Consider the following 17,879-nt stretch of genomic DNA (forward strand, 5'->3'; position numbering starts at 1 on the left):
CAGATCATCATACTAAATGTTGTTCCAGGATCAACATTGCAAGTGACCAATCAGAATGTTGTGACGTCATACTTTTGCGACTTCGGGAAAAACCGGCGTAAAACAAAAAACTGTACCTAAGCTGCGTGAAACCGCCTCTGTCCGCCGATCAACGGACCCTGAACCTAACCCTAACCGTAACCCTTTAATAAACAGTAAGCAGAATTGATATTGTCCTTGCAACATTGGAATTTCATAAATGCACGAATGGTTTGGCACGCAAAGGAATAACGTCACAACAATGTGATTGGTCACTTGCAATGTTGAACCTGGAACAACATTTTCATGATGGTCTGGGAACAACACCAACACGAGGATATCAGATCATCCCAGCTTTTAAAGCGTTTAAAGAATATGATCACACTGTCACTGGATTCGTCGTATCTCAGAAATGCTTTGACCTATTGGAGACCTATTGGCATTTGGACACCACATCAAATAATTAGGTGGTGTTTTGCCTTAAATAAGCATAACATCTCTTATTGGTTATACCCTGTGTGACACATGTTAGCCTAATTGATGACTCTTAAAAACCTCACCAAGATTTTGATTTTAAAACTCATTAAAGTCAGTCCAAATTAGCTGAAGAGTCTCATGTGTTGACATGAAACCTATGTACAGCACCTCTTACCAGCATAATTTTAGAAAACAAAAAAAGTCACCTTTTAACAGAAGATACTTTTTCTGATTTTATCAAAGTTCATTTTCTGCAAGGGGTAGCAGTCTAAGCAGAGATATCAACATTTCCCTTTCCCCAGCGACCTCCTACAGCTCATCCGGGCAGAAACTGAGGCGTTTCCGAATTAATGGAGAGCTATAATCTCTCCAGGGTGTACTGGGTTTGCCCCAGGGCTGCCTCTCAGTAGGACATGCCCCAGAACACCTCACGTAGGAGGCATTCTAGTCAGATCCATCAAACTACCTCAAATGTGGAGGAGTTAGTGGCTCTTTTCTGAACTCTATCACCTTATCACTGTGGGAGAGAGCAGCCACCCTTCAGAGAAGCTAATTTCCACCACTTGTATCAATGATCTTGTTCTTTCAGTTACTACCCAGAGCTTGTGACCTTATGGGAGCTGGAGTAGCTAGAGATAATTGATACCTCTACCACAACAGACCAGTGCAGCATCCAGTACAGATACTGTGCCACTCTGTCAATCTCTTGCTCCGCTCCTCCTGACTCATGAATAAGACCCAGAGATACTTAAACTCCTCCACTTAGAGCAGCAACTCATCCCAGATGTGGAGGATCTCCTTCGTGTTATTGTACAGTCTTTACCTTAGAGTATAAAGCACCTTTAGATGACTGTTGTTCTGATTTGGCGCAGTATGAATAAAATTGAATTGAGTGAAGACACCCTTTTGACCTCAGACTTGGAGGTGCTAATTTTCCTCGCAGCTGCAAACTGCCTTAGCCCAAGCTGGAGGTCACAGGCTGACGAAGCCAAACAAACCAAGAACAAAGACGAGATCCTGAGGCCACTCAAGCCAAAACCGTCAGCCAATTACAACACACGCAGAAACTCTGTCCATAAAAGTTTTAAACACATTATGCAGATATATATTTTTTTTGAAGTTGTGTTTTCCAGGCAGATTGTGTCAGTGTCGTCTGTTGGAGCCCTTTAATAGAGTAGCTAATCCTTATGTTTCACATCTTTCCAGGTACCTACTGTCAGCAGAGGGAGGTAGAAGCAATCACAGAGGGGGTGGAGGAGGATGAAGGCTGCTGCTGCTGTGAACCAGGTCACCTGCCTCACATGTTGTCATTCAATGCTGCCTTTGGACAGCGCTGGCTGGCCTGGGAGGTGGCTGCTACAAAGTACGTGCTCGAAGGCTACAGCATCAGCGACAACAATGCCGCCTCCATGTTGCAAGTATTTGACCTTCGTAAGATCCTCATCACATACTACGTCAAGGTGAGCCAATGTTGAGGAGCTGTTTTTACTCTGTTCTCACATCATGCTTTTTGCGTTTTATTGCAGTTGGTTTTGTTTACTTTAGTTGACTCGAGGCTGTTTTACTTCTGTGATGAAGAGCAAGTCATAGAAATTTAGAAGCTAAGATATGAAGCTAAAATATGCACATACTTGTAATCCTTGATGTGGATTTAAAGCTGTCTACAAAAATGTTTTCCTAGCATGACTAGTATTTTGGATTATGTATTTGTTGCGTCCAATAGAGCATCATCTACTATGTGAGTCGATCTTCTAAGCTGGAAGAGTGGCTGACCAATGAAACAATTCAGGAGGCTTTACGACCTTGTCTCGGATCAAACTACGTAGACAGTGACCCCACCTTCAACCTGAACATTGACGAGGACTATGATCACAGAGCGTCCGGCATCACCCCGTCCTCATTCTGCATGGTTTACCTGGACTGGATTCAGTACTGCAACAGCAGGCGCCAAACAGTAAGACTCCTCCACAACATTTAAACTATAACGTCACATGCGTGGGTTGCTTTTGTAGTGCTTTTTCCCTTATGCTACACATATTTTGATCATAACGGATCAAGTATATCTTGCTTTCATGTGCACGAGAAGATGCTATTTGGTCGCATTTTTCTAAATGACATCTGTTGTCTTCCACTTTATTTCTGTCATTAGGATACTTTTTTCATCATTACAAACAAGTGAAATGTTTAATAACAGAAATACAGAAAGCATTAAATGTACAACATTGCACAATTTATTCGTGCTTCCCTGTGTTTTAGCCGGTGACTTGCGAAAGAGATTCTCCACTTGTCAACCTCTGTTTTGGCCTCTGTATCCTGGGAAGAAGAGCCTTGGGCACGGCCTCACACAGCATGTCAGCAAGGTAAGTTCACCAGGCCGCACAACCGTGTCTGTCACTGCTGCTGATGCCATGCATATATATATATATGCTAAGAATATGGCAGATTTATTGTTGTTGTGTTTGTTTGACAGCTTGGAACCGTTTCTCTATGGCCTTCATGCACTCTTCAAGGGAGACTTCCGCATCACATCTCCTCGTGACGAGTGGGTGTTTGCGGATATGGACCTGCTGAATCGGGTCGTAGCACCAGGAGTGCGGATGTCACTCAAACTGCACCAGGTACCAGAGAAGAAAACTAGTGCTGGAGTGCCAATATTTACTCTTTTTTTTTTTTTTATACTGAAGTGAGACTGTTTGTATAATCTGTGTTTCTTTCAGGATCACTTTACATCTCCAGATGAGTACGAGGATCCTATGGTCCTGTTTGACGCCATCACTGCCAATGAGGAAAAGATGTTGATATCACACGAGGGTGACCCCGTGTGGCGAAGCGCTATTCTAGCAAACATGCCTTCACTCCTAGCACTGCGCCACATCATGGATGACGGCAGTGACGAGTACAAGATCATCATGCTTAACAAGAGATTCCTCAGCTTCAGAGTTATCAAGGTCGCAGCTTGTTACGTTTAGCACTTCTTCTTTTTTTTGTCTTGTTGTCTCTGACTCATCACATGCCTGCATTGTCAGATCCTCATCTCTCTTTTTTCTGCCCTCCATAGGTGAACAGAGAGTGTGTGCGTGGGTTGTGGGCGGGGCAGCAGCAGGAGCTGGTTTTCCTGCGCAACCGTAACCCCGAACGAGGAAGCATTCAAAATGCCAAACAAGCGCTGAGGAATATGATTAACTCCTCGTGCGACCAGCCCATCGGCTACCCCATCTACGTGTCCCCCCTCACAACCTCTTATGCTGGGGAACACAGCCAGCTCCGCTCTGTGTGGGGAGGACCAGTCAGCCCACACAACATTTACACCTGGCTCATCAGCAGCTGGGACAGGTGCAAATTCTTTGCTTAAATAAATGTACACATGAGCTTTAAGAGAGGGTAAACATAACTGTAACATATGTCTCCCTGCAGGTTACAGAAAGGGTGCGGGGCTGGCTGCAACAGCGGGGGGAACATAGAAGACTCAGACTGTGGAGGCGGCTCCACCTCCATCTCCACCAACCCAGCTGTTCACACCACCCAGAGTACACCAGCCTCCAGCCTTCCACAGCCACACATCACCACTGTCCAGCCCTCGATGGGTAAGAACCGAAACAGAAACGGAGGTGTTTTTGTTAGCTTGTTATGGTCACATGAAGATGAAATGTATTGCAAGTATTTTATTTTTAGGAGTTAAAAGTGCTTTTTTTCTTACACTTCAGGCACAGACAACCCTGTTGGTCCAACCCAGAGCTGGCATCACCACCCTCAGCCTCTCCCATTAGCTCTGCTCAGCCAGTCAGAGGGCAGAATGGAGGCAGGACTTCTCTCATCCCTACAGCGTACATCCTCCATCCAGGGTCTCCTGGGCCAGCAGCTGTCCAGCTCCCAGCTCTCCTTCAGCAGCTCAGTGGCTCCTCCACCTCTGCCAGGCCCGGAGCGCTTCTGCCCAGCAAGTCTCCTGGAGAGCTCGGGGCACAGAATGGGCCAGCGGGCTGGCCTTGGCCCGGGCAGCGGACTACACTATGAGAGCCACTTTAGCAAGTGGAGTTTTTCAGGGAGGAAGGGCTTTAATGGACCAGCTGCAACGGAGGGGGAAGGAGCACCATTACAGACCATACGCACACAGGTAAGGAGACTGTCCATAGTTGTTCAGTTCTTTAAAAAGATCCAGAAATACAGATACTCACGCTCAGTTCACTCTGACTCATAAATCACCTGACTCTTTCTCTATTAATCAAACAAATCCAGCAAATATAGCCCTCCTGTTGTTAGTAAATCCACTCAGACCATTCTGTTTTATCAGATCAGTGTTTTTTGTAGAGTTGCTTACAACTGAGTATTCGCAATATGCTAAAATAAATAATCAGGCACATGGACAAAATGGAAAAGAGGAGTTTAAGAAGACTATGCTGTGTTTCTATGGTTACTGCTTCCTAGATTTGAGTCTTGCTTATGTTAACCCCCAAAAATTGTTCCTTAAAATATTTTAATGTCTCTTCAAACCCACTCAGGGCATTTTTTTAAAGTGTTTACCAGACCAAATGTCTGAGGAGTTCTGAGACAACAGAACTGATAGATTGATCAGTAATGAAGTAAATCTTTAGTTATATTTCTGCCTACATGATGTCTTTACAGTAGACTGTAAGCAGACAGCAGACGATAGTCACACCTACTGAGATATTGCATTAAGCTCATTTGAACAGATGCACATATGCAGTGAGTGGCTTGTTGTTGTTCAGTAATTCAAACAGGAAGTGGTTTATAAATATGGCATGCTTTCTCAGATCATGATCCAGATTCCTCAGTGGGACGTCCTTTTTGTACCTGTGCCTGTGTGAATGACTTGATTTGCTTTTGTTTGGACCTCGATGATACAGATTTTGACAGCACGTTGAATCATTTTGTTTTGTTCAGCTGTGAATATGAAGCAGTGGGCTTTTCTTTGCCTGCCTTGTTGGTCATGCTGTTGATAAACGCACTTAATCGTCTTCTTATTATCAATCTGTCTCTTTCAGCCTGCTCCTCCTGCATCCCTACAAGAGGCCGGTCTAACGCAAGATCCACTGGGAGCCACTCAGACGACAGATCCATCCCCGGACCCTCCCACTCCCAGAGAGGAATCCACAGAGCTGCCTTTACTTGATCACCTGCGCTGAGTCTGCACTATTGACAGTTTCTACAGTGAAAGCACACCGCAGTCGAATGTGGACCGGTCCAGTCCGGACTCATTCCAGCCTTTGGGACTCATTCCATGAACTGTTGTTGAACTAACTCAGCCCAGCCACAGTTTGGAAGTCCTCTGATGGCACTCTGAATCAAGCGTGGATCTGGGAATATACACATCACTCTTCTTGTTAGTCAAGAGAGAGCTAAACATAGCATGCTGAGCTGATGCACGTCAGACCATGAAATCATTTTAGCCAACCTGTTTATTCCAAAGTCAGCTTTCATCACAACTCGTAAGACCTGATGATGTACTCATTTTTAATTTTACATTTTTTTCTTTTCCTGACTGAGCACTCGCTGTCTCTACAGCCAACCATTTGGTTGTAAAAGTAGTGACAGGCCAGACAGGCCAGTGCAAATTATAAGGGATATTTTGCTTGAGGATTGTTTATTTTTCTATACTGGAGACTAGAGGACAATCTCTAACTTGACGTCTGCAGCAGCATTAGGTTTTTTTCTGTTTGTTTGGGGGGCCTCATAATAAATCCAGAAAAAGAAAAAGGACCAGCACATTGCTGTACGTGCAACTAAAGGACGCGTGGAGACCACAATAAGCCTTGTTTTTGTTTTCCCCCCACATGTAACCATCCTCGCCGGACAGTTGTGCATCAAACAATATTTCACATGACATATTGGCTAATTGCAGGAGCCTCCACTTCTTTTCCCCTGCACAAATACACATATTATATGAGGAAGAAGAAGAAATAAAACAAGAAAACATTATTCTTGTACTCTGGCCCATTTTCCTGCAGAGGTGCCTGACTATATCAACAGTTCTGTCTCGGAGCAAGTTTCAGGGAACACCCCCACCCCCCCCAAACAAAAAAAACAAACTCCCTTCCAGCCCAGCTGACATGTGGTGCTTTTACTGCTAGTTTACAGCGTATGTAGGCTTGGACATCGTGGAGTCCTGTATCTGACTAGCAACCTGGAGAACTTCAGACAGAGCTGGTTTCCATTAATCAGGATCAAACAGAGGACGAGTCAAATCTGTGAAAAATTGTGTTGATCACAAATTCACAAACTGGGAGTGTAAGGAACTTTTTTTTTTTAATCCTCTTTTTTTTTTTTTGGCTTTGGTGAGTGGAATGTCTTCTATTTTTTGTTTTTTACTTGAATCTTCACGAATCCCTCGGTGTGGAATGTGCACTGAGTTTGTTTTCTTTGGATTACTGATCACTAATGTCCTCCCTGATCAGATCCAATCAGCTCATGGCTTTCTGAATAGCCGGGGTCCAGGCTGCTTTGTGAGGAGAGCTGTGTTTGCTAGGGATGCACTGATGTCTAAAATAACAGTTTGTCTGATACCCATATATATTTTTAGCTGCTTGTTTTTCTTTTGTTTTTTAAGTTACTTATCCTCCTTTTGCACCAGGGAAACAAAAGACGTCTTCATTATGAAACTATTTTAAGTTCTCCTCCTCCATCATGCTGTTGATGTGACACTACCGACAACCATTAGCCACTGCCACTGGTTAACCGACCATGTGATTGGCTGATACATCAGCGTATCCCCAGTGTGCTCTTTGCCTGCAGTCTGGGCCTTTCTGTTACTATACTACTGCTTCTGCATCTCCTGCTACTACTACTATAATACCCACTACTACTGCTGTTTCTACAACAGTTAAATCCAGCGTTTTAGTTGGAAATAAACAAAAGCTGAATAAATACTGAAAGCAAAGGTGGAATATTTATTTGATTAATAATGTCTTACAGATGTCTTTAACGGGGTTTGTCTATATGGTGTGTTGATATATTGAGTTGGAAATCTGCCTTCTGTCTACCCTCCCGCCCCCTCCCCTCAGTTTGTTTGGTGTCGTCACGTTTGCACCATCTCACCGACGGCTCTTTTTGGTTATTTTTAAGTGTGGAACATAACTGGAAGTGTTCCTGAAATCGCTTTAAGTTTGTTTCTTTTCCCACGCCTTTATTTTTATTTTTTTTTACCACTGTGAAAAGCAGAAAACGGGAGAGTTTCATAAAACAAAAAATAAAAGAAAAACTTGCAGTTCTGTCAAAAAATTTTAGCCCCAGAAGCTTCCCCGGGTCCACTGGCTTTGTCCCCGACGGTTTCCGGCTCTTCGCACTGGGTGAAGAATTCTTAAACGACCTCGTGCCATAGCATGAATCGCCATATGCTGCTTTTTCCTCATAAATGATTTGTTTGGGTTTTGGGTTTTTTTTGTTTTTGTTTTTTTCCACCTTCCCTGCTGGAAAGTTGGATGGAGGCCAGTGTTCTCAGGGTGTATAACTGGGAAAGGAACTGACTGCTTCTGCAGGAAGACTTACAATAGATGCTCCCTTTTAGTCCCTCTTTTTAAGAGATGTCCTGCATGCTGTTAAAGGCAATTTTTATTCCTGCGCAGTGTCTCCCCCCCCCCGTCTAGCCATTTTAAGCTTTTTAGAAGATAATGCTCAGCAGCCTCCCCCCCCCCTTTCTTTTAATCTCTTGAGCAGCCCTTAGTTTTTTGGGGGGGGGGTTTTCTCCTTTTTTTTTCGAGTGGCTGTGAAGAAACAGGTAAAAGTGTGTCAGCTTCCATCTCAAACTGCATTAGAAACTCCCACAACTCAGGAAAAACAGAGACTTTTCTGATCAGTGCTGTTTTCTGTTTTTCTTTTTTCATTTATTTTACTTCTAAACGACGGGGAGCTCGACTTTTGTTCAGTTTTGCTTTTTTTTTTCCTTTTAGTTGGAGTCGGGGAAGCACAAGTTGACAGACAGATGTGAGTGTCCAAAAAAGGGATTTCTTAATCTCTGACGTTCTGTACAGCATGTTTGGTATATAAATATATTTAAAATATAAATCTATTTTATTATTGGATTTTTTTTGGGGGGGGGGGTCTTTTTACATCAAAGACACTATGCTGATGTTTAGGGGAGGGACTCTCGTGTTTACCTGTAGAAAGACACCTGAGTGGAGAGAGGCGCCCTCTCCACATCAAGATGTGCAGTTTGGGAAGAATTGGTTCATACTTCTTTTGCACAAAAATGTATCATACACCATCCCACTTTGTTATAGTTTTGTTATTTTTAGTTACTTTTGGAGGGGCGGGGTCTTTTATTTAAGAACTTTAAGTCAATGTTAAATGTTCTGTACAGTTTCTTTTTTTTATGTGATTTTTTTTTTTTCCCTCCTATTTAAATTAAAGGTTTTTGTCTTTGTTTGCAAATTAACTGCTGTGTGATTTTATTTTCTGGCATTTGTCCTGTTGTTCTGTTTTTTGCTGTTGTTTTTGTCTGGAGGATTTTCAATCTTTGTCCTAGCAGCTTAAAGCCTTATGCTACAGTAAAAACAGCACCACTGAGCGGGCACTTGGGTTTAATTAAACTGTACGCTCACCTGTCCACTTCATCGGGTAATCTGTTTAACTTCTCGTTAACACAAATGTCTCCAAGGAAAAATGGATTTGGTGTAAACAACATGATAGCATCATGTTCAGCATGGTGGTGGAGGGGTGTGGGGGATATTTTCTTGCACACTTGGTACCAATTAAGCATTGCTGCGGAGCGTGCTCATCCCTTTTTGACCACAGTGCTTCCAGCACTATGGCACTGTACTCAAACAGCTGCCACAGTCACCAGATCTCAATCCAGTGGACACACCTTTGGCATGTGGTGAAACAGGAGATTCACATCATGGATATGCAGCCAACAAATCTGCTGGAATTATGTGCTGATGTAATGTCACCATCGACCAAAATCTCTGAGGAATGTTTCCAGCACCTTCTGATTTGAGGCAGCACTGAAGGTAAAAGGATCCCAACCCAATACTAGTGAGGCATACCTAATAAAGTGGCCAGTGTGTGGCTGCTGAAAATATTCAAAAGCCAAAAAATGCTCTAAAAGCATTGCAGTGTCGCTGTCCTCTTACACTGAACAGTTCAACCTCACGTCCAAGGGAAATGCTTGGTTTTCTCAAGAGATTTACAAGGAGGAGTTGGATTGAAAACCCAATGACATTTCCCACTGGCAACCTAAATTTATCGACTCTGATAATGTGCATAAATATTCTCGCCTGACGCTTTCAGGGAAATGTAGGTATTTGTTTTATTGAGAAGTTAGATGATTCCACTCTTGTTCGCGAGGTCCATGTGAAGCAGAAGCCAGGTAAGAGCTTAGCTCAGAATTATGACCAAAAACAGGGAAAACTTACATGAAAGATGGTGACTTGACTTTGAGTGCAGTTTTTTTGTCTTTGGTTAAAGCTGAGGGGATCATTGATGGTTACCTTTAAAAGCTGGTTTGGAGGAAACGAGCATAAATGAGACGCATTGCTATCACACCTTTCAGAACATTTATTCCACTTTTATTTCAAAGTTTCTGATGCTTTACAGCTGTGGAGTAACATTCAGGGAGCACTGGTCTGGGCTGCAGACATCTTTTACATGGATACATTAAAAAGTCCCGAAAGTCTTTGAGAAATCAAACAAAAGAGCGTTTCATCAGGGACGGCGTGTACCGTATCTCGTTATAAAACTCATCCTTGTCTCCTCTCCCCTTCCTCAACCTCCCATCCTGCCCTGTGTGATGGAGCCACAGAACGAGCACCAGCAAAGCCAGCAACAGCAGGCACATAGACAAGGTCAGCAGCACACCCTGCAGTACACCAGAGGGACTGTCTGGGGCTGGGCAGAAATACAAGAACGTTTTATCACAGGGCATAAAAACTGGCAGAGGGTTATGGGTGCACAAAGAGGATCTTACTGCTGTAGATGGATAAGTTGATGTAGCAGTTCTCTGTTCCCAGGGTGTTCGTGGCGGAGCATCGGTACAGGCCGGAGGTCTGAGAGGACACGTTGACAATTTGAACAGAGCCTGACAGTTCACCTTAGAGAGAGGAAGACGAGTATGACGGTGATTGTGCTGTCTTACAAATCTCATGCTTAATATATATATTAAACTTCCAGCATTATATAATGGCTAAAAAATTAGAAAGGAACACTTTTTAATCAGAATATAGCGTTAAGGCAGTTAAACTTTCTGGGATATAGATGTGGTGAGTTAAGTATCAGAGGGGGTTGTTAATCGGTTTCAGCTGCTTTGCTGTTCATGACAATAACAACAGGGGCATTGAAGGCCAACAATAAGACAACCACCAAGACAGGAATGGTTTTACATGGTGGAGGACTCTGACATTTTTGTCCTTCTCATTTTTTCTGACTGTTTTCAGTAGTGGTTGGTGGTGTCAGACAAGCTGGGGTGAGTATTAGGAAATACTCACCCCTAGGGTCAGGGCCAACTGCTCCAGGATAACACATAACTATGTGCCATTGACAGAAGGTTTGCTGTGTCTCCCAGCACAGTCTCAAGAGCATGGAGGAGACAGGCAGTTACTCTAGGAGAGCAGGACAGGGCCGTAGAAGGTGCTTAAAGCATCAGCAGACCCATCTCCTCACCACCTGCACTCATGTATATATCTATCTACTTAGCACTTTTAATTCTTATTCTTATTTTTATTTTCATGTCTATTTTAGCGTAATTTATGACAGTATGTTTGCACTGAAGCACCGCAGCAATTTCCTAATGTTGTAAACCTGCTCAACATTTGGCAATAAAACCCTTTCTGATTCTGATTCTGATTAGATATCAGGATGAAATCCTTGGATTGTCAGACTCTACGCTGGTGCAGTGGGTCCTGGGTTCCTTGTGGTGTATGACAATAACCCGACTTCACGTGGTGAGAAAATGCAGACAGTTTCTGGAGAATTAAGGTATTGATATCATTGACTGGCTCCAATAGAACACCTCTGGGACTTTATGTTTCAGTCCATCCGACACTGCCAGGGTGCAGTTCAGACAGTCCAGAGCTCAGTGATGCCCTGGTCCAGATCTGGGAGGAGATCCCTTTGAATTTGTCTTTGAATTTAGTCTTCTGTAGGTTAATAATTTTCATTTCCATCAAACAAGGTGGCATCCTTTCTTCTGTTACCCGGTCCACATCAATATAGATATCCGGCATGATTTTTCCCCCCAATGAGATCAGTTGTGTTTCTAGGTATTCCTTTAATTATTTTTAAGTGGAGTATTAAGCTTATTTCCAGGAATATGTATTTTTAAGCTTGAACTCTTTGCATTATTCATGTTTCAAAATAATCCTTATTGATCCTATAAATGGCTTTATTTCATCCACCATCTGAAGAGGACAAACTGAGCTTCCCTCTCTTTGAGGATCTCCGCACTACTTCAAAGAAACCTTCTCCTGATTGGGTGCCCATCAGAAGCAAAAGATCTGACAAGCTGGTGGGTTGGGGCCACTATACCGAGTACCTGTGGCTGCGAGGTAATCATATTTATCATATCCTCCTAAGAGTAGAAAAAACTGTCAAAAAAACAATAATTTAGAGCATTTAGGATCACCTGCACATGTGTGAACGCTAATATCTAAAGCGTGTGTCATGTATGAGTATTTAACCTGAGAGAAAATAAGCAAGAACACATCAGTGCTCTTTTTAAAGAGCACTTGACTGCTTTATGTTATTAAATTCACTTTAATTCGGTTTATATAACACCTGTTTACAACAAAAGTTATCTCAAGGAAGTTTACATTTAAAGAAAAAACCCTACAGTATTGGGGAGAGAAGCCCAGCAGTCTAATGGGTAAGAAGAGCTCCCTATAAATAGGAAGAGACCTCCAGCAGAACCAGGCTCAGGGAGGAGAAGCCATCTGCTCCAACCAGTGAGGGAGTGAGTGAAAGTGAGCATTTGGAAACCACCAGACAGCAAACAGGACAAAACACAAAGCAGGAGTTAATGATATGCATTAGTGGGAGAATAACCTTCATGATGATGACACTTCTTTCCACTCAAGTGTTTATATAGAAAAGCTTTTTTCTTTTTTTCTTTTTAAATCAAAGATCTTTGATAAAAGCTCTTTTGTACCAGATCTGGTAAAACTCGTGTTTTAGCCACAGGTCTCATGCTGAGTGACATAATTATTTCTGTGGGGAAAAACTGAAATAAAAAGCTTATCCCATACACTGGAGACTAAAGTTAAAGTTATATTTGCTAATGATGCTCCAATTCAGTCCATCCTTTCTTTAAATAGTCGATTTTGTTTTTCTAAGAAGTGCAATACTAAATTTCTCTTCCATTTAAACAGTCCTAAATACACTTTCATTTTAAAACACTTATGACTTTAATACGCCTTCCTTTTTTTTTCTATAGCAGACCCATGTGTGTGTGTTTTTGCCTTAAGTGAAAAAGTCACCAAGTGGTTAAATACTTTTTAATAGGCACTAAATCTGCTTGTCATAGCCGGAAGCCTTATTGCGCTATAATGGAGTCAATTATAATATCCATCATATTTCACTTGCACTATTAAATTCAAACATTTACTGTGCGTCATTTTAGGGTCATTTAGTTGACTCCTTTTGGACTTTAAGATCTAAATAACGATCTGCACACAAGATTATTTTGATTCAGCTCAAGGGGTGCTTTAAGTTTAATACATATCCGTGTGTGTGTGTGTGTGTAACTGACTCTCCATGTTGATGGGAAGGGAGATTTCATCTGGATTCAGTTTATTCCAGCGGATCTCTGGAGTGGGGATGCCCTCTGCCACCAAGCAGGACAGCCTGACACTTCCTCCCATATTGATGTCTCCATCCCACTGGCACACAGGCAGCGAAGGCGGCACTATAGATGACCCACAGATGAATTTCTTAAAAGATGTGATACAAACCGAGACGACCCACATTTGAACTTTTAAGCCGGTGGCTTTTAGAAGCAAAGCTGAAAGATGGTCTGTAAAAATTAAACTATCTGGTAAACCGCTGACTCAATAACATTTAAACTCTCTTGTATAAATGGATTTATCAATGTATGCCTCTGGGATAGCATTCCAAATTTCACATTATCTGTGCTTTCTATCTGTATTACAGCTAAAGTTAATGGTGTATGTTTTGGGGGTTGTGGTCAACTGTGTTGTCATATCAACATGTGACAACACAGTTTAAAATAGTCTTGTTTTATTGTTACAACAAGTAATGTTGCTGTAACAACAGAACATGCTCGTGCTTCATTATGCTCTGCCTGGCTCTGCTCTGTAGAAGCTTATTTCTGCCACTGGAAAAAAAATGTTGCTATTTATAGGTCAGAATTTCAGGTTATTGTCTCAAAGGTTTGAGTTATCTTAAAAATTTGACTTAGAAGTTTGAGCAAATTAAGGCTCATAACTCAAAAATTTGAGATGAGCTGAAATTTTGACTTCCAAGAACAAAAGTGCTTCTAAGCATATGTTTCACCTCTATTCAGATTATGCGTCCTTTGTCCCCAAAAGCATGGGAACTGCTGGATTTACTTTAGACAAACCTTTTATCACATTACACTCACATTATAGCAGCTCTCCCAAATCAGTTTTAACCTTCAGGGATTGTGCAATTCTCTGTCAAAATTATGAGATCTGATAAGGTTTCAAAATATTTTTCCTTTATTGGATGCGCTCTGCTTCAAACAAAGCACTGAACAACATTATGTCTTTATCAGCCGATTCACACCAGAGACAAACTCTGTTTATCAACTAAGATAGCAGAATTCACCCTAAGAGCTGTGTGAATGTGTGTTGCCAAATATTATAGAAATCTTCCCAGGAGGTTGTTCATTGGAGGAAAAGTCACAGAGCCACCAAAGTCATTAGGAAACCTCCCCTCGGCCGCGTGATTGTATCTAGAAAATTGTGTGAGTCTGAACTAAAAAACAGACCGACCAGCAGCACCACGATTGCTGTCGGCAGGGCTACAAATGTTTTAATTAACCTAACCTGTTTGGCTCCTCGGTATTTGCACTACAAATAAATCCACAGCAGTTTTGGCAGATTTGGTTTGGAAAACAACAAATGTCATAGTCAGAATCACAGAGAAAAAAAAAGACAAATGGATCACCAATTCCTGCTTTGGTAAATGGTCATAATGTGCGAATAACTTACCCAGAACACTGAGCACCAGCTCTCCGATGCCGGGATCTGTAATCTCCGGTGGGTTGTTAACCATGCAGCGGTAAATACCAGCATCTGAGACCCGTGTGTCGTTTAGCATGATATCTGCACTCAAAGGAAGACCTGCAGAAGGAGCACATGAAATAATGTTTTTGTCTGTCTTCAGTATCAAGTTTCATCTATGAAAAGAGGATCATCTTACATTTTACCTGTGAAACCCACCCTGCCAATGAGGGAGGGGTCTTCAATCACCTGCCCGTGATCGTACACAATCACCTGGAAATCAATTAAAACAAGGATGTCAAAGTCCATTTACATTGTGGGCCACAAACACTTTGATCTTAAGTGTAAAGATGTTTAGCTACGCGTTTAATCCTGGGGATATATAAGAAAATAACTGCAGTTTTAATGGTACGCCTCAGTTTTTCTACCCAATAAAGAAATGCTGCTGCAGTAAGTGAAAAAAAAAATCAGTCAGATCGATGTTTTAGGTTTAAATTGTAGAAAATGTGCAGAAAAAGTTCTGGAAGCTCATTTCACAGTTTGTCCTGTAACAATGAAACAAAGTTTTTGTTAATTCACAGAAAATGTCCTTTTTTAAAATTTGGATTTGGTGTGTGTGTGTGGTGTAGTATGAATGGTCACTGGGAAGACCTTTGCCAGAAGGAAAAGCTGTAAAACTTATTCCCTGTTTCACATTTTCCAAAGCCGTCCAGGGGGCCAGATTGGAGTGTTTACCGGGCCACTTCTGGCCCCTGTGCCTTACGTTTGAAATAAACTGATTTAAAACAAACGTTACTCGAACACAACAGGATATGTAGAGAATATAAATGGACTGGAACTTATATAGCACCTTTCTACCTGAACACTCAAAAGGCTTTATACAACATGCCTCATTCTCAAGTGCTTTCTATGTGACGCACTACAGGGTTGTTCTTTCTGTGTGAAGACATTTCTCTTCAGTATCTTGCCCACGGATACTTTGGCATGCAGACGGGAGCAGCCAGGGAACCTAACCGCCAAGCCTCTAATTAGCAGATCGCCTGCTCCACCCCATGAGCTACAGCCATGCTAAAATATGCAATTGCAAGGCATCACCCTGACAGATGTATTGCCACACCTGTATCGGGGCCTCTGGACTGGAGAAGGGAGTCAGCGTCCAGATGATGTTGAGTCTGGAGAGGTGGTTGGAGGCGGAGGTGTAGAAGGAGCAGGGCAGGACGACAAAATCCCCTCGAGCCACCTCCAGACTGGATTCTCTCATGGTTACCCTGAGCGCAGCTAGGAGGGGGGAAAAGATTCAAATGAGACGAGCCATACCTATGACATCACACAGGTATTTCTTCTTGTTTTATCGTCACCCATCTGCTGTTTTTCTGCTGACGTGCAGACAGCACCAGGCCTCACTCTCCCCTTCATTACTGCAATAATGAACCTCCTCCCTCCTCCTCTGTGCCATCCCCGGGCCCTTTTGTGTGCGTGGGAATTGAGCGAGCACAGTAGTCGTTAATTAAACTTGACAGCTCTGAGGTTGAGCCAGATCCGTCACAGGACGAGAAGAACAACAGGCCACTTCACTAGGATGTGTTTGGTCATTTCTCTTGTTGTTTTTACGTAGATCACAAGTTCTGAAAATGCTGGCCTCAAGAGAGACTTTCATTAAGACTCAAAATGTCAAACATACTGTATTGTATTAATATTAAAAGGTCACGCTTTAGAGGCAGTTGATTAATAACGGCACTAACATGAATAAAGCCCCTGTAGCTCGTACTAAATAAATATCATCTCATTTGATGAATTTGTGCATGTGTATACAGCGAACAGTCCACGCATGCATCAAGAGGTCGCCCACAGTCTTACATTTCTGTCTGGAAAAGCTTAAATGCTTCTTTCTAAATACTCATAAGGTTTTAGGTTATTCATGTCACGTCTCCTTTTACACTGGAGAAGGAACCTTCTGCCTTAGCAATATCCGTGCAAAGAATCACAGAGTCGCAGCAAACATTCGTGAAACTTTGCAAATCCTTCAAACACTCGAAGCTGCTGCAGTGTACTAAAGCAGCAATAATTCAATCTTTTCTTAAGACAGGCCTACTCACTGTTCTCCTGAGCGGTGAAACACACACACAAGGTCCAGAACATCCATCTCCCTGTAGCACCCATAGCTGTTAGGGAAGACAGAGAGGCAGTCATCTCATCCCTACAGTCTCCAAGCTGGTGGCCCAAAAAACCCAGGCATGCATGATTAATGTATCGAGTGCTGCGATCAACCCCTCCCTGTTATTTTCACTCTCTGTCTCTGTCCCGTTGTCAGCTGGGAGAATTTTCTCTAATTAGGTTGTCAGGTAAGCGAGTGCACAAGGAATTTTTCTGCTCCTATTAGCTGTTCCTACAGTGGTACCTACAGCGTGAGCTTGTAGTCTAATTAGTTAGTGTAGCGTGACGAAAACTGCAGCTGCAGAAGCTACAACGTGCATGTATTCAGCAAGAGGTAAGCAACATGGTGCGGCCATGGGAGTGTCAAACCTTCATGGTTGTTTTCCAAATTCAGGAGCATCTTATGTTTCATCTTTGCAGAGGTGAAACAATCCGTGCACCAGGTATAGTAAACTAACTGAACATATTCTTAAAATGGATTCATTTGTCAGCAAATAATGCTCATTTATGTTCATAATCCATACAGCTTCTTCCATCTATGCAATCCGGGGTCTCTGAGGGGGCCGGAGCTGATTTCAGTCAAAATACAGAGACCTGTCCAGGGTGAACCCATCCTGGTCAAGTTAGAATCACCAATTGACCTAAACGCACGCATGTATTTGGTATGTGGGAGGAGGCCGGAGTACCTGAGATAACCCACACAGACATGAGACCACAGAAAGGCCCGAGCCTGGATTCAGACAAACAACCGAAGAGCTTCAGACTTTTGGGTGTTGTCTCAAATAAGCTTTTGGGCATTTTGTTTTTACCATAAAGCCAAAAATCCACACTCTCTGTCCTTGTGGTAAGAGGCCAAAAAAACAGCTTTAACATTTTGCATCATCTGGTTATTTACAGCTTCAAGGCTTCAAGAAAAAATGAAGGTCGTCAGTGGTGCAAAGAAATGTTCAGAGGCATGTTTTTGACACTAGAAGAGTCATCAGATGATGACATCCTTCCGTTATGACCTACAGGCAAAATAAAAATCCACCAGAGCTCCTCTTTGATGTATTTACATAAAATGTGTTCACTAAGTAATGACTC

General features: G+C 42.5%; 2 protein-coding genes across 5 annotated transcripts in view; one reads left to right on the forward strand and one right to left on the reverse strand.

Annotated features, from left to right (window-relative positions):
* The window catches only part of LOC120734309 (pecanex-like protein 3), a 30,891-nt gene extending 22,010 nt beyond the window's left edge, over positions 1-8,881 (forward strand). For all 4 annotated transcript variants that reach the window (XM_040033053.1, XM_040033052.1, XM_040033055.1 and 1 more), the window contains exons 28-36: positions 1,702-1,955; positions 2,219-2,449; positions 2,752-2,855; positions 2,966-3,113; positions 3,213-3,443; positions 3,554-3,828; positions 3,910-4,079; positions 4,200-4,606; positions 5,496-8,881. In XM_040033053.1, the coding sequence (XP_039888987.1) occupies positions 1,702-1,955; positions 2,219-2,449; positions 2,752-2,855; positions 2,966-3,113; positions 3,213-3,443; positions 3,554-3,828; positions 3,910-4,079; positions 4,200-4,606; positions 5,496-5,636 (1,961 nt within the window). In that variant the 3' untranslated portion in view covers positions 5,637-8,881. The remainder of the gene's footprint in view (positions 1-1,701; positions 1,956-2,218; positions 2,450-2,751; positions 2,856-2,965; positions 3,114-3,212; positions 3,444-3,553; positions 3,829-3,909; positions 4,080-4,199; positions 4,607-5,495) is intronic.
* A 1,101-nt stretch (positions 8,882-9,982) lies between these two features.
* zgc:165604 (uncharacterized protein LOC792578 homolog) lies at positions 9,983-17,435 on the reverse strand. The gene is made up of 7 exons (XM_040033057.1): positions 16,739-17,435; positions 15,760-15,920; positions 14,849-14,915; positions 14,631-14,762; positions 13,187-13,342; positions 10,412-10,534; positions 9,983-10,332 (listed from the first exon to the last, which is right to left on the reverse strand). The coding sequence occupies exons 1-7, from the start codon at positions 16,830-16,832 to the stop codon at positions 10,130-10,132; spliced, it is 936 nt and encodes a 311-aa protein (XP_039888991.1). The 5' UTR covers positions 16,833-17,435; the 3' UTR covers positions 9,983-10,129.
* Positions 17,436-17,879: the final 444 nt, after the last annotated feature.

This window comes from Simochromis diagramma, unplaced genomic scaffold (genome assembly GCF_900408965.1).
Source record: "Simochromis diagramma unplaced genomic scaffold, fSimDia1.1 OVJJ01000216.1, whole genome shotgun sequence".
In the NCBI taxonomy this organism is placed as follows: domain Eukaryota; kingdom Metazoa; phylum Chordata; class Actinopteri; order Cichliformes; family Cichlidae; genus Simochromis; species Simochromis diagramma.